Genomic DNA, 15,341 nt, shown 5'->3' on the forward strand with positions numbered 1-15,341 from the left:
TGCTGACATACTTTGTTCCTGGCAGAGCAAGGATCTCAGACAACACGAAGACCACGACACGGGGGCTCTCCAGACCTTGCAGGTTGCAGTCCTTATGCTTTTCCACAAATACAATTTTAGATAATAAAGGGCATTTTATTTGTATTTTATATACTTAAAAGACCTAAGATCTATAACTATTTCAAAATTCAACTTGTTCTCCTAGTTATTTTAAAGCCAAATTGTTTCACAGTGGCCACAGAAGAAAAGGCGAAAAACAAAGTGGCAGACTAGAATTCTCTCTGTATTATTTGTAAAATAAAATTAAATAGTGTTTTTTTTTAAAAGTGCTTGTGTTATGGAACAATAATATTTTTCTTCCTTTATGGGATGAAAAACAGTGCTTGGGATTTATGTTTTCCTCTGATATTGGGCTTGTTTTTTAAGGCAGAGGGTCCTTTTATTTCACATACTTCATCTCCAAAGTGCTTCTAATCTCAAAGAGCACTGAGACTGCAGAACCCTATTTCAGTAAGGAGATGCTGCCACCTGTAGAGCAGAGGACAACAGTCATGTAGCTCCAGCAGAGAAAAGGAGGCCTGAGATGCCACAGCCAGCACACACCTCAGCTTATCTCCTCTTCCAGCAGCGTCTCCAAATGACTCCCTCCGCTTGGTCCTCTTTATGACTATTAACCTTTTACTGCACTAGTTCTCAATTGTGCCTGCACAGTAGAGCCACCTAGAGAGCTTTTAATCAGTGCTCATACTAGGGCCCCAAGCCAGACCAATTAAATCAGAATCAGATTTCTAATGGTGGATTAACAGGCAGGTAATCCAGACTTTGAGGAATTGGGAGAGGAACTGGAAGGAGGAACCCCACACGCTAAAGGGGATACATTGTTTCCCCAAACTTTCTGCTCTTGCTAAAAATGTTGTTTTAAGGCCATACAGGCCTTCATTTTAAGGTTCAGATCAAAGAAGGTGTGAACCCTATTTAAAAATGTGTATTTTCCCCTATGATCCAGCTATCCCACTACGGGAATCTATCCAACAAACCTGAAATCAACAATCCAAAGAGGCTTATGCACCCCTATGTTCATTGCAGCATTATTCACTATAGCCAAGAAGTGGAAGCAACCTAAGTGTCCCTCGACTGATGATTGGATCAAGAAAATGTGGTATATATATACAATGGAATACTACTCAGCCATAAAAAAAGACAAAATTGTTCCATTTGCAACAACATGGATGGGCCTGGAGGGTATTATGTTAAGTGAAGTAAGCCAGAAAGAGAAAGACAAACACCGTATGATCTCACTCATATGTGGAATATAAACCAACACATGGACAGAGAAAACTGTATTGTGGTTACCAGGGGCAATGGGGGTAGGGGGTGGGCACAAGGGGTGAAGGGAAACATGTATATGGTGATGGACAAACAAAAATGTACAACCCAAAATTTCACAATGTTATAAACTATTAAAACATCAATTAAAAAAATGTGTATTTTCAACAACAGTGCTGGGACAACTGGATATCCACATGCAGAACAATGAAGTTGGACCCTTCTTTCTACTATACACAAAAATTGACTCAAAATGGATCAAAGATCTATACTTAAGAGCTAAAACTATAAAACTACTTCTTTTCTTAGAAGAAAACAAAAGGGAAAATCTTCATGACACTGGATTAAGCAATGGTTTCTTAGATATGGCACCAAAAGCATGAGCAGCAAAAGAAGAAATAAATTGGACTACATCAAAAATTAACTATTTTTGTGCTGCAAATGATACCATCAAGAAAGTGAAATTACAACCCAAAGAATGGGGGAAAATATTTGCAAATCATATATCTAATAAGGGACTGGTCTTCAGAGTACATAAAGAATTCTTACAACTCAATAATAAAAAGACAACCCTATTAGAAAATGGGCAAAGGATTTGAATAGACAATTCTCCAGAGAAGATATACAAATGGCCAATAAACTCATGAAAAGATGTTCAATATCGTTAGCCATTGGGGAAATACAAATCAAAACCACTTCATACCCACTGGGATGGCTATAATCAAAAAGGCAGATAATAACAAGTGTTGGTAAAGATGTTGAGCAATTGGAATCCTTATACGCCACTGATGGGAGTGTAAAATGGTGCAGCTGCTTTGGAAAACAGTTTGGCATTTCCTCAAAAATGTAAACATAGAATCACCACATGACCCAGCAGTTCCACTTCTAAGTATGAACCCAAGAGAATTTAAAACATATATCCACACAAAAACTTGTACCTGAATGTTCAAGCAGCATTATTCATACTAGCTCAAAAATAGAAGTAATCCAAATATCGCGAACTGCTAAAGGGATGGAGAAAATGTGGTATATCCATACAATGGAATATCATTGGACAATAAAAAGGAATGAAGTACTGATACATGCTATAACATAGATGAACCTTGAAAACATTATGCTAAGTGAAAAAAAGACAGTCACAAAAGACCACATATTATATGACTCTATTTATATGAAAAGTCAAGAATAGGCAAATCTGTAGAGACAGCAAGTAGATTAATTAGTGGTTCTCTAGGGGAGGGGGTGGGGAGGAATGAAGAGCGACTGTTAATAAGAGTTTCTTTCTGGAGTACAAAAATGTTCTAAACTTAAATTGTGGTGATGGTTGCACAACTTTGTGAATATACAGAAAACCACTGAACTGTACATTTTAAATGGTGAATTTTACAGCATATAAAATATTTAAAAGATGTTTTTAAAATATTTATAAAATTTGAACCTACTCTTGTTGTGGCATTTATTACACTACACTGTTATGATTTTGGCTAAGTCACTTGGTCTATTTCTTCATCCAAAAAATAAGAGGATTGATCCAGAAGATTTTTAAAGTCCCCTCTGGCTCTAAAATTTTAAGCGTATGAACACTTCAGGAAGTAGAAAAAATTCAATTCATTTGAAACGAAAGACTTATGTTCAATTGCATTCCTATATTATCATTTCCTGTTATGCATTCCTATAGGCCAGGCATTGTGCTAAGCACTCTAGAAAGATTATCTCAGTAAATCATCACAGCAATCCCATAAAGATAGGTGTAATTAATCTCATTTCACAGATGTTGAAACTAAGGCTCAGAAAGTTTTCATAACTTGCCAGAATGTAAACCCCAGTGTGCCTGACTTCAGGGTTGGTGCCTTTAACCTTTATGCATGCTGCCTCCCTTACCAAGTATTTTCCTATTCTGAGCTGGCAGTTCCGAAACCACAACACCGTGTCCCTCGATTATCACAACTGAGTGGCTGAGAACTGGAAAGTGATCGACTACAATGATTCCTGGAAAAAGAATAAAGTGATAACTTATTACAATACTTTTTACATCTTGATTTTGTGACTAGTGATTCCAGAGATGGCATTTTCCTATTTAAATTAACAAAGATATTCTGAGCAAGCAAGCAAGCAGGGATGTTCATTTAAGCAAACGCAATAAATTATCCAACAATACCCAGTCGAAATCCATTAAAACTCAGTAGAGGATCAGAAAGGAAAGAGGTGGGAATTCTAGAAAAGATCCTAGTAAAAACTTATAAAGTGTTGGGAGGTAGGGTACCTGTAGGTCTCCCTCAGGCAGAAAAGAAGGTCACGTTGGTATGCCCTTAGGAGAACTGCGGACAGGACAGAAGTGTAGGTGAGGACAAAAGGAGGACCAACTATCATCATTTTTGATGACTGTTTCGCAATCTTTGTAAACCTCTGCCCCCTTCTGATACACATAAAAATCCCATTAAACTCCCAGTTTGTACTGCAAAAACTTTTTTTTTTGTAATTCAAGTATACAATGATCTTACGATACTGAATATATTTTTGCAAGCTGTACATCCTTTTTCCCTGAGATTCTGACACATTTCCCAAGTTATTGGGAAGGTAGCTACCAACCATTTAGCGAAGTTTCTAAGAGCACATGGGAATCTTATGATATGTCCTCCTTTTGCCTTTGGTTAGATCAGTGGTTCTCAACTGGGGGTTATTCTGCCCCCCAGCGGACATTTGGAAAATCTGGAGACATTTTTGATTGTCACACTTGAGAAGTACTACTAGCATCTAGTGGATATGATGTTAATTAAACAACAACAAAAATTTTGTCCCTTTAGGTCGGGGTTTCATACTAGCAGAGCAGTTCCCTCACTGCGATCCAATGAAAGTTCGCTCTCAACACAAAGGTTTGTATAAAAAAAATCCTGTCCCTTTAAAAAAGAAATCAAACACAAGTCATGGCTAACCATTAAGTATGAGCAGACTGAGTGAAATCAGCTGAGGCTTGATGGCAATCCCTTTACCTCCAGAAAGAAGGTCCAACTCTGGCAGAAATGAGCTTTGCCACAGAAGAAAGTTCCAAAGAGTGAGCTTGATTCTTAACGGTGGCTTATACCTGCAAGGGCACAGGCAGGATCACTAAGACAGTTACAAAAATCAAGGTATCATACACCACCCTGGACATACTGAATTGCCAGAACCTCTGGAAGTGAGACCCAGGTGCAAAAGTTTTCAAACCTCTTTCCTGCTGAGTAGAGGCACACCCCCAACGAGGAGACACTGCTTTAGAACAGCAGTTCTCTTCTAGGGGTGATTCTGCTCCCCAGGGGACATTTGGCGATATCTGGAGACATGTTTGATTGTCAAAACTGGAGGGGTACTACTGGCATCTAGTGGGTAGAGACTAAACATCCTACAACACACAGGACAGCCCCCCAAGACAAAGAACTGTCCTGCTCAAACTGTTAGGAATGCTAAGGTTAAAAAATCCTGCTTTCGGGGCTGGCCCGGTGGCGCAGCGGTTAAGTGCACCCGCTCCGCTGCTGCGGCCCATGGTTCGGACCCCGGGTGCGCACCGACACACGCTTGTCAAGCCATGCTGTGGCGGTGTCCCATGTAAAGTGGAGGAAGACTGGCACGGATGTTAGCCCAGGGCCAGTCTTTCTCAGCAAAAAAGGAGGATTGGCATAGATGTTAGCTCAGGGCTGATCTTCCTCACATAAAAAAAAAAAAGAAAGAAAGAAATCCTGCTTTCAAGAGAGGTCTGGGGGAGGTAGGCCAGGGGCTGTTCACTTCTGAAGGAGCACTTCAGGAATAGGAGGAAGCAACTGACAGCTCTGATGAGATGTTCTCCACAATTCCTTCTGAGTCTCAGTCTAGGAAAAAACAGGACAGAGGCACAGCTGATAGAATGACTCCGACAGAACTTATCAATAAAAATGTTTGTTTAAAGCAGAAAACAGGTTAAAAGGTCAGATTACATGTAAACCTCTCCTTTCCCCTGTTTAATAAAGAATTAATTCCTCTACTGATATAAATATGTCCTAAACACTGATGTGACATCACCTTGGAGGTTCTCAGTTTTCCAAACTAAACAGCTATGCCCGCTAGGCAACTCTAAGACGCAGTACTGATTCACCTAGTTAAAACACAAAACAAGAAACGCTATAGTTCAGAAAGAAAGCTTCTAAGACTCATCTAAATATGTTCCAATCTTCAAGAATGGGAGCAACATCCAGAGTAATACTAAATTTTCTTTTTCCCCTACTAGGTTTTTTAGTATTCTGCTAGCTATGTAGTATGATAATCCATTCTTTAGTGTTATGAATATATTCCATCCTATTTTATCCAATGATTCCCATTAATTGAAGACATGTTTGACTAAAGGGTAAAAAATATGATTTTTGGATTATAGTAAAAATCACTAAGAAAAAACAAACATCATATTTAAAGAAAAAATAATTGATAAAACATTAAAACAATATGATTTAAAAGAGTAGCAATTTGAAACTATAATAAGTGCTTAAAACTTGCAGTTGAAGGAATTCTACTTTTTTGCACTTTTTTTTTAAAGGTTTTCTTTGTTTTATAATTTTATTTATTTTTTCCCCCAAAGCCCCAGTAGATAGTTGTATGTCATAGCTGCACTTCCTTCTAGTTGCTGTATGTGGGACGTGGCCTCAGCATGGCCGGAGAAGCAGTGCATCGGTGTGCGCCCGGGATCCAAACCAGCAAACCCTGGGCCTGCACGCCCGGGATCCAAACCAGCAAACCCTGGGCCGCCGCAGCGGAGCGCATGCACTCAACCGCTTGCGCCACTGGGCCGGCCCTGCTTTTTTGCACTTTTATCATCACTTGAATCTAACAGTCTTTCTGGACATCTCTGCCCAGTGAGACTTGAAGAGTCTGGTACTTTCTTCACTCTCTGAAAATACGCCTCTTCCATTTTTCTCTCAACTTTTTATTTGGAAAAATTTCAGAAAAACTGAAATAGTACAATGAACATCTGTATATCCTTCACTTAGATTAATCAACTGGTAACATTTGGCCATATTTGCTTTCTGTCTGTCTGTCTGTCTCTCTGTTTTTACCAGAACCATTTGAAAGTTACTTGCTATACATCATGAAATCACTTCTAAATGTTTCAGCATGCATCTCCTAATAAGGACATTATTCTATATAACCACAAGCATCATTATCATACCTATTAAAATTAATAATTCTTCAACAGTATGTAATATCCAGTCCATGTCAAATTTCCTTAACTGTCCAAAAAAAGGCCATATACCTTTTTAGAAATCCAGGATCTAACCAACAATCACACATTGCAGTTAACTGTCATGTCTCCTTGGTCTACTTAAATCTGGAACAGATCCTAGCTTTTTCTTTTTTCTTTTGTCTTTTACGACACCGACATATTTGAAGCAGGAGCCCCCACATTTTTAAACTTATCTCTACCTGCTCCTATCCTTTTCTAGTTTCTACTATTAAAAAAAATTTCTTCCTCTCTAGATTTCCAGTGCTCGTACTCTCCCTCCCTTCAGAGACAAGCTCCTTTAAAAAAACAAAAAAAGGGCCTCACTTCACCTTCTTGTTTCTCAGGTCTCCATTTGTTTATGAACCTGTAGAAATCATATTTCTGCTCCCCTCACCCACTGATACTGCTCTCACTAAGGTTACCAATGGCTTTCTACATGCCAAGACCAAAGGACGTTTTTTCAGTTACCACCTTACCTGACCTCTCTGCAGCAGCTGCCGTTGCTACCCATCATCTCCCTCAACTGCTCTCAAACTTTGGCATAATTCTCTGGTTCTCTTCTCAGAGTCTACATCCCTGAACGTTGCGATTCATCACAGTTGTCCTTGATCTTCTTATTCCCTTCAAGGCTTTAACCACCAGCTGTTAGTGATTCACAAATCTCTTCTCCAGTCTAGGAGAAGTTCTGTCTCCAGAACTCAAGACACCATCTATCTACCTACCTACCAGACACCGTGGCCCAAATTTCCTATAGTCCCCCATATGCAATGTCCCTAACTGACATTATTTTCCCCCTGCAACCCATTTCTCCTACTATATTTTTTTCTTAATTAATGGATTCTCCAAATTTAAAACCTCTCCTCCTCCTTCCTCATCCCCACCAATGAACCAATCACTAAATCCTCGATTCTACCTCCTGTATAGTTCTCACATTCATCACTTCCTCTTTAGCTCTATATTAATGGCAAAGCCATCCACATCTCTCCCATGGACCATATAAACATATATGTAATCTCTATACTTTCAGTCCTCCTTCTCCTCTCTGATCCATCCTCTACCCTCTTCACAAGTTACTTTTCTGAAAGACAAATTGGTTCACATTACTCATCTATTTAAAGCACCTTCCTTGACTCCCCATGCCCTAGTGGGGAACAATTTAGCATGGTGGTTAAGAACACAGGCAGTGGAGTTGGAAAAAGCTGGATGCAAATACTAGATTCTCCATCTACTGTGTGCTCATGAGACACTACTTAACCTTTCTAAGCCTCAGTTTTCACTCATAAAATGGGGATAATCGTATCTTTCCAACAACGTTGTTAAGGGATTATAAGATGAGGTATGTAAAACGTTTGTCCCAGTACCCAAATTAAATACTCAATAATTGTTATAAGATGAAGTCCAGGGGCCAGCCCGTGGCTTAGTGGTTAAGCGCGCGCGTTCAGCTACTGGCGGCCTGGGTTTGGATCCCGGGTGCGCACCGACACACCACTTGTCCGGCCATGCTGAAGCCGCATCCCACATACAGCAACTAGAAGGATGTGCAACTATGACATACAACTATCTACTGGGGCTTTGGGGAAAAAAACAAAAGATGAAGCCCAAATTACGTAGCATGGCCTTCTATGATCTGGTCACTGCCTACTAGTTCAGTCTCATTTCTTCCTTCCTCACAATCTTCACTGCCAAACCGTTTCACATCTTTTTGCTTTTGTACACATAATTTCCTCTTCCTACAAAGCTGAGTATCCAGGGCTTCGTCCAGTGAGTGAACTCTTTATGCCAACCTTGATTTTTGCCCTCTGCACCTTAAACACAACTCTATCACTCTGTATTACATCTATTTCCTGTCTCCCTCTCACAATAAATTGTTTCTTGAAAGCAGAGATAAGTGGAGAAAATAAAAGAAACTAAGAACAGACATGGAAATTCATCTCAGAGACATGGAATCGAATCAATCTCTGTTGAACAAATTTATAGAAAGGAACTAAAGTGATCATTCTGTTCCCAAACTAATTTAATGTAATTAATGGTTTATTCATTTTACTTTTCTTTTTTTTTTTTAATACATCAGGCTAATGAGTGTTTAGCTGAGCAGATTACGAACCTCACACTTGCACATTCTCTGTGGTGTTGCAGGGAGCTGTATAGGCACAAGGATTAAAACTGGGTCTTGGAAATTGCTTTGGTCCAAAGCAGAAAGGGCCTAACAGGGCAAACAGGGCCTCTTTCTGGTATACAAATTGGGCCATGTTAACGTCAGTCAAAACTTTAATGTACCAAAGTTGAATTTAGGTTAAGCCATGCTGTTCCTCACAGGGAAATGGTGATAACTCAAACTCAAACAAATTTATTAAGGGAGAGATGCCCATAGAAGATTCCACCACGGGAACAACCAAATGAGCAACCAGAAAAAGTCAGAATAATAAGTATCTGTGAGTAGTTTCTATTATAAGGTGATGACTAAGTACTTTAAAAGAAATATACTGGCAAATATCAAGACTATGTGGGCTCTTAGACCAGAAAAAGTCTGGCCTGCAGGGTTAATGGCCTTAAAATACAACGAAACAGGAAGCAGGCGAATTCCCTTGTACTAACAGGCGATTACAAACAGCTCATTTACTCGGGTCAATAAACCAAATCATATTCCTTTCTGAAATCCGAGATGCCATGTTTATCACATACCAAGTACACACTTAAAAAAAAATATTTCCCTCCTTAACAATTATTAGAAAAAGATGTTTTGGAGCGAGGAGAGGAATCTACTCTGAATATACAAAAAAATTAGACATCTGTCAAAAGGGCACTGAAATCTACACTTCGCTAGCACCGCTCATGTTTTGGACACTGCTGTGACGCCCGCAAGACAAGTTCAAGCGGGGTCGACCCTGCTTCGCTCTCCTCAGCAGAGCCGAGAAAGAAACGGAGATGTCTCAAAAGAGTCGACCCCCGGGGAGTCGCCGGAGGATGCTGTCAGTCTGCAAAACGCCAGAGGCTCAGAAAAGGGGTCAGCGCAGGGGCAAGAGGTGGCAGTGGCGGCGAGGGAGGGGCTGCGCGAGGATGTCACAGACGGGCGCGGCGGCGAGGCTGTCACAGACCGGCCTCCCCCCTCCCGGCCTCGGGCCCCAATCACTCACATGCGGGGCCCGCGCCCCCTCGGGCTCCTCCCGCCTCGGGGACAGCCGCCGCCGGGCGGGGAGGAGAGGCCGACAACTTCCTGCTTCCGGGCGCGCAACCCGGAAGCTGCTCCCGCCCACCCGCGACGCCGCGCGCCGTATGGTAGCTCCTTCTCCTCCGCCTCGCGCTTCCGCCCGAAATAGAACGCGCGAGGTCGCGGCGCGCGGCGGAACTCTCGCGGGATAAGGAGAGCGCGGGTTCTTGTTTCCCTGGCGTCTGGTTCTTCCTCCTTAGTCCCCTTCAGTCATTGCCGGGGTGTCCTTGCTGCGCCAGCGCAGACTTCATAGCTGAACTGATTCATGCAACAAGCTTTTATTGACCGCCCTACTGCGTGCCAGGCAGCGTGTTAGGCATTGGGGGGTGGGAGTGGGAGGGAAACGTAAATGGCGGGCAGGCCCTTACCTCTGGGAGGTCCTAGTCAGAGAGAGAGAAAGACAAGCAAACAAATCGCTCTGATTTATACATGGCCCATTCTTTAATATTTATTCAGAGCTTACTCTGTGCCAGACATCACTAAGCACTTGATATTTGTGAAACTGGTTCAACAACCCTAAGTTATAAATAGCCCCACAACATTTATCCTCATACCAACCAAGCTGAAGTTTGTGGAAAGCTTAACTTGCTCACGATTACACCGATAGAGTGGTGGAGTCACGATTTGAACCCAGGCCCCTTATCTTTCCTTGTCTTTAGTGCCAAAGATCTTAACTGCCTTCTACAAGAGATCTACAAACAAAATGCCACTGGGTTCAGACTTTTATTACAGCTGCAAAGGCAGTGTGATATTGATGCAGAGGTAGGCAAACCAATTAAACAGAATAAAGATCAAAAACAGAACCACACGTATATAGACAGTTGCTTTATAACATAGAGGTACAACAGAGGAGTGAGGAAAGGATAATGCTTTCAATAAATGGTGCTGGGTCAGTTGCATATCCATATAGGAAAAAATGAAACTTGACTCCTACCTCACACCATACACCAAAGTAAATTCTATGTGCATTGCAGATCTATATAAGAAAAACAAAACAATGAAACTTTACAGCGGGGCCAGCCCTGATGGCTTAGTGGTTAAAGTTCCCTGCTCCCCTTTGGCAGCTCGGGTTCAGTTCCTGGGCGTGAAAGCATGCCACTCATTTGTCTGTAGCCATGCTGTGGCGGTGGCTCACAGAAGAACTAGAAGGACTTATAACTAGAATATACAACTATGTACTGGGACTTTGGGGAGGAAAAAAGAAAGAAAGAGGAAGATTGGCAACAGATGTTAGCTCAGGGCAAATCTTTCCCAGAAAAAAAAAACTTTAGAGCTGCTGTATCCAATACCATTGCCATGCAAGTGACTATTGAGTACTTGAAATGTGGCTAGTCAAAATTGAGATGTTCTGTAAGAAATCAAATTGATACATTGGACTACAATAAAATTAGAAAACTCTGATCATCAAAAGGCAAGATTAAGAGAACAAAAAGACAACCTGTAGAGTGAGAGAAACTGACAAAGAGCTTGTGTCCAGGATATATAAAGAACTCCACAAATAAGAAAAAGACAAACAGCCAAGTAGAAAAATGGGCAGAAGATTTGAACACAAAAAGATGTTATCAAAAAAGAGGATATCTAAATGGCAAATACACATATGAAAAAGTATTCAACTTCATTAATCATTAGTAGTTAGGGAAATGACTACTGAGATATTATACAGGCTCCAGAATTGCTTAAATGAAAAAGACTGACAATACTAAGTGCTGGTGAGGAAGTGGAGCAATAGCAACTCAAGCACTGCTGGTAGGAATGTAAATTGCTAAAGCCACTTTGGAAAATAGCCTGGTGTTAACTATTAAATTATAATTCACGCATAACCTATGACCCAGCAATTCTGCTTCAGGTACATACCCCCCGAAATTCGTGCACAAGTACACCAAGATACATACAAGAATATTCCTAGCAGCATTATTTGTAATAGCCATAATCTAGATACACCCCAAATGCCCATTAACAATAGAATATATAAATACATTGTAGTAGAGTCATGTAACAATGCTATACCACACTGAAAAATGAAATAATGGTCACTACATACAACAATTTGGGTATATCTCACAAACATAATGTTAAGCAAAAGAAGCCAGACACAAAGAAATACCTTATGACTCCATTTATATAAATTTCAAAAACAGGGAAAACAAGTCTATGAATTCAGAAGTCAGAAAGTGGTTACCTTTGGGGAGGGGGAGGGGTAATGATTGGTAGTGGGGGCCTCTGTGGAGTTGGAAACATTCTTTTTCTTGATTTGATGGTAGTCACATAGGTGGGTTTGCTTTGTAATAACTAATTAAACTATTACACTTAGGATCTGTCCAGTTTTCTGGATGTATATTATACTTCAATTTAAATTTATACTTAAAAAAAAAAAGTGCTCTGAGGAGTCCAGAGGTCCTAAAAAGTCCATGTCTTCTTGGCCCTTCTTGCCTGCCTCCGTACCACAGTCTGAGTGACACTTCCAATGTACAAAATCTGATTCTGCCACTTCACAGGTGCCCTAAGAATCAAGTCCCAAGATCCTTCATGATTCCCTCACACTCAGCTCCAGCACAGCCCAAGAAACACGCTCTGACTGCCTGAGCTCTTACAATGCTCCAGATCTACAAAGAGAGGAAACCTCTCCTGGCTTCTGGCTAACTCCAACATGTTCCAGATCTCAGCTCAGGTTATCACTCTCTGGGAAACCTCTGACTACCCAAAGCCAGCTCTGGAACAACAGCACTCAAGAAGCGTGGCATGCTTCCTTAGTACAGCCCTCACCCCACTCTCCTGTAGCTGTGTGTTTAATTATCTGTGTCTCCTAGAATAGGAGTTCCTTTGGGGCTGGGCACAGTGTATGTGACCCATCTGTATCTTCCTCAGTGCCTAGTGGCTGGTAGGTGCTCCAGGAAAAGATTTAGGGAAGAAGTGAACTTGGAGGTGGCCTGTAAGGATTCAGACATTGGAGCCTGAGAATAGACATTTCAGGCACAAGGCAGAGGAGTGAGAAGATTCAGAAGGAAGGAAGGTATGAGCACATTCTGGGAACCTGGAATGTCGATCTGGCTGAGGCCAAGGCTCCTTTTAGAAGAAAAAACAATCTGTAAAGATCAGTTAGTCATAGCCAGAAAGGCCTTGAATTCTAGGACTTTAATCTGTGGGTAGTGGGGAGCCACTGAAGGTTTTTTTTGTGTGTGTGTGAGGAAGATCAGCTCTGAGCTAACATCCATGCTAATCCTCCTCTTTTTGCTGAGGAAGACCAGCTCTGAGCTAACATCTATTGCCAACTCTCCTCCTTTTTTTTCCCCCAAAGCCCCAGCAGATAGTTGTATGTCATAGTTGCACATCCTTCTAGTTGCTAGATGTGGGATGCGGCCTCAGCATGGCCAGACAAGTGGTGCGTCGGTGCACGCCCGGGATCCGAACCTGGGCCGCCAGTAGGGGAGCGCATGCACTCAACCGCTAAGCCATGGGGCCGGCCCCCACTGAAGGTTTTTGAGCAGCAGTATGACATGATCAGAGTTCTGCTATGGCCATATACATTCGGTGGGAGGATGAGGGCTAGACTGGAAGAGGAAAAATTAACTTTGGAAAGTTCAAGGGTAAAACAACTTTGATAGTCTAGGTAAAGGAATGGAAGAACGAGAATCCACTCAAGAAACATTTCCCAGGTATAACAGATCAGAAAGGCTACCAGGTAGTAGAACGGTGCGGGGGAAAGGCTTGGGTTCCAGGTCACATGAAACCCTGGTGGGCCTCGGAGCTGGTTGCTTCCTCCTGTCAGTCACTCAGAGCCCTTCACTCTAAAATCTGGCCAGTGGGAGACTGAGACAAAAATCATGAGTGTGGAAGTTCATGGTAACCTGTAATGTGTGTGGGGACGTAGCTAAGGGAGTGTGAGGAGTCACAGTTTTGTCCGGTGACTAGGTCAATAGTGATTCGGGACAGGAGGAGGAACTGTTTCAGGGAGAGGATAGGGAGGGAAATGATGGGTAAATCCACTTATTTCATTAGTGTTGGTTTCTCTCTGTTGAGATTTAGAAAAACCCTTGACAAAGTTCCCAGGTAATGGCACCCTGTGTAACAGAATTTCTTGTTTGTGGGTTGGTGCCTTAGCTCTGCTCAGCCACTGGAGGCTCCCTCTGTTCAGGTTCTGGTCTGGAACAGGCCCTGTTTGAATGCTGAACTGAACTGAACCAGGACATGGTCCCTAACTTGGGCTCTTAACAATCTACTTGGAGAGAAGAGAATCTGACACAAGCAGTTAGAAAACAATGGAAGGCGGCACAGAATTCAAGACCAAGAAGAGAGAAGGGGAGAGAGTCTCCTGTAGACAGGAAGAGTAGAGAGCTTTTCGGGAGGAGCTGGGACAAGGGCTTGGGTGAGGTTTGGACAGTATTGCAAGGAAAGAGAACAGCCTGGGCAAAGGCCTGGAAGTGGGAATGTTGGTGGCACATTTAAGGCATGGATAAAATAGTAGGAAATCAGGCTGGAAAAATCGGTGAGGGGCCAATGGTGAAGGAACTTCAAGGCCGGCCAAATGGTTCAGGACTTGAATAGGCAAAGGGAATCATTTAACATTTCTGAGCAAAGAAGTGACATACTACAAGATATTTTGGGGAGAAAGCTTTGGCTGCTGTGTGTGTAGGATGGATTCGTGGAGGAAAGCCAGAAGGCGGGGAACCCAGCCCGGGGGACTTCTAAATAATCCTGGGGTTAAGGATTATTATTCCCACTGTCTGCAACAGCAGTGGGAATGGGAAGGAAGGGATACAATTTGGGGATCTTTGGAAAAAGAATTGACAGGTCTTGATGATGTGTCACAGGGAGCAGAGAGAAAGAAGATGATCTTCAGGTTTCCAGCTTGAAAAATGATGTTTCTGTAAAAGTTCAAAATTTTGTTTTTAACGAAGGACATTTATTCAGAAGACACAGGAAGCTTAGATACAGAATAAATGAAGTAAATACAAGCTTCTCTGATATTTAATGTGAACTATCAGTTATAACTCAGAAAAGGACTCCATGTCTCTTTGTCAACTCCTTCCTGAAGTCACTAACACCCAATGTTCTCTTGGGGACGAAAAGGCCAACAAATACTGAGCCTCTTGAGGAAGGATTTTGGAATGAGACAGCAAGTCACTCTCTTATTCTTGTGTAAAACCCCAATGCATTCTCACTAAGCCTACCAAGTTATATAGTAAGGAACTAACATATGGTCCAGAGAAAGTCAACTCAAATAACAACAGAATGCACTGATGAAGAAGACTTGTCCATCCAGCTCAAGGGTCACAAAGAGAGCACAAACTTGAGACTGCAGGAGGTATAAAATTAATTGTACCTTACATTAGCACAGCACACATCAGTTTAAAATGTAGTTTTCTGTCCTTTATTCATTCAATGAAACCTGAGCACCCTATGCTCTCAGTACTCTGAGAGGAGGGCACAGAGATGGAGGAAGCCCAGTTCCTCTCTCAAGGAGCTCACTGCTGGCTTGAGCTTTACAATCTTCGATACCTTTATTCCCATTGACGATTAAGGTAAGTAGGATTGAACTGTGGTTAAGAGCACAGGCTCACAGCTGTGGGTATTTTGAGCAAGTTA

At 41.8% G+C, this 15,341-nt stretch overlaps 1 protein-coding gene across 5 annotated transcripts in view; it reads right to left on the reverse strand.

Moving 5' to 3' along the window:
- C14H6orf89 (chromosome 14 C6orf89 homolog) overlaps positions 1 to 9,799 on the reverse strand; it is a 39,011-nt gene extending 29,212 nt beyond the window's left edge. Inside the window, exons 1-3 of one of the 5 annotated variants that reach the window (XM_058554474.1) lie at positions 9,685 to 9,761; positions 4,317 to 4,408; positions 3,208 to 3,315 (exon numbers count right to left, since the gene is read on the reverse strand). Coding sequence is in view for 1 of the 5 variants with exons in the window: in XM_058554473.1 (XP_058410456.1) it covers positions 9,685 to 9,686 (2 nt within the window). In the remaining 4 variants the exon portion in view is untranslated. Of the gene's footprint in view, positions 1 to 3,207; positions 3,316 to 4,259; positions 4,409 to 9,684 lie in introns of those variants that run through there. The other 4 variants (XM_058554475.1, XM_058554477.1, XM_058554476.1 and 1 more) reach the window with 4 other exon arrangements.
- Positions 9,800 to 15,341: the final 5,542 nt, after the last annotated feature.

Source organism: Diceros bicornis, chromosome 14, assembly GCF_020826845.1.
Source record: "Diceros bicornis minor isolate mBicDic1 chromosome 14, mDicBic1.mat.cur, whole genome shotgun sequence".
Taxonomy (NCBI): Eukaryota; Metazoa; Chordata; class Mammalia; order Perissodactyla; family Rhinocerotidae; genus Diceros; species Diceros bicornis.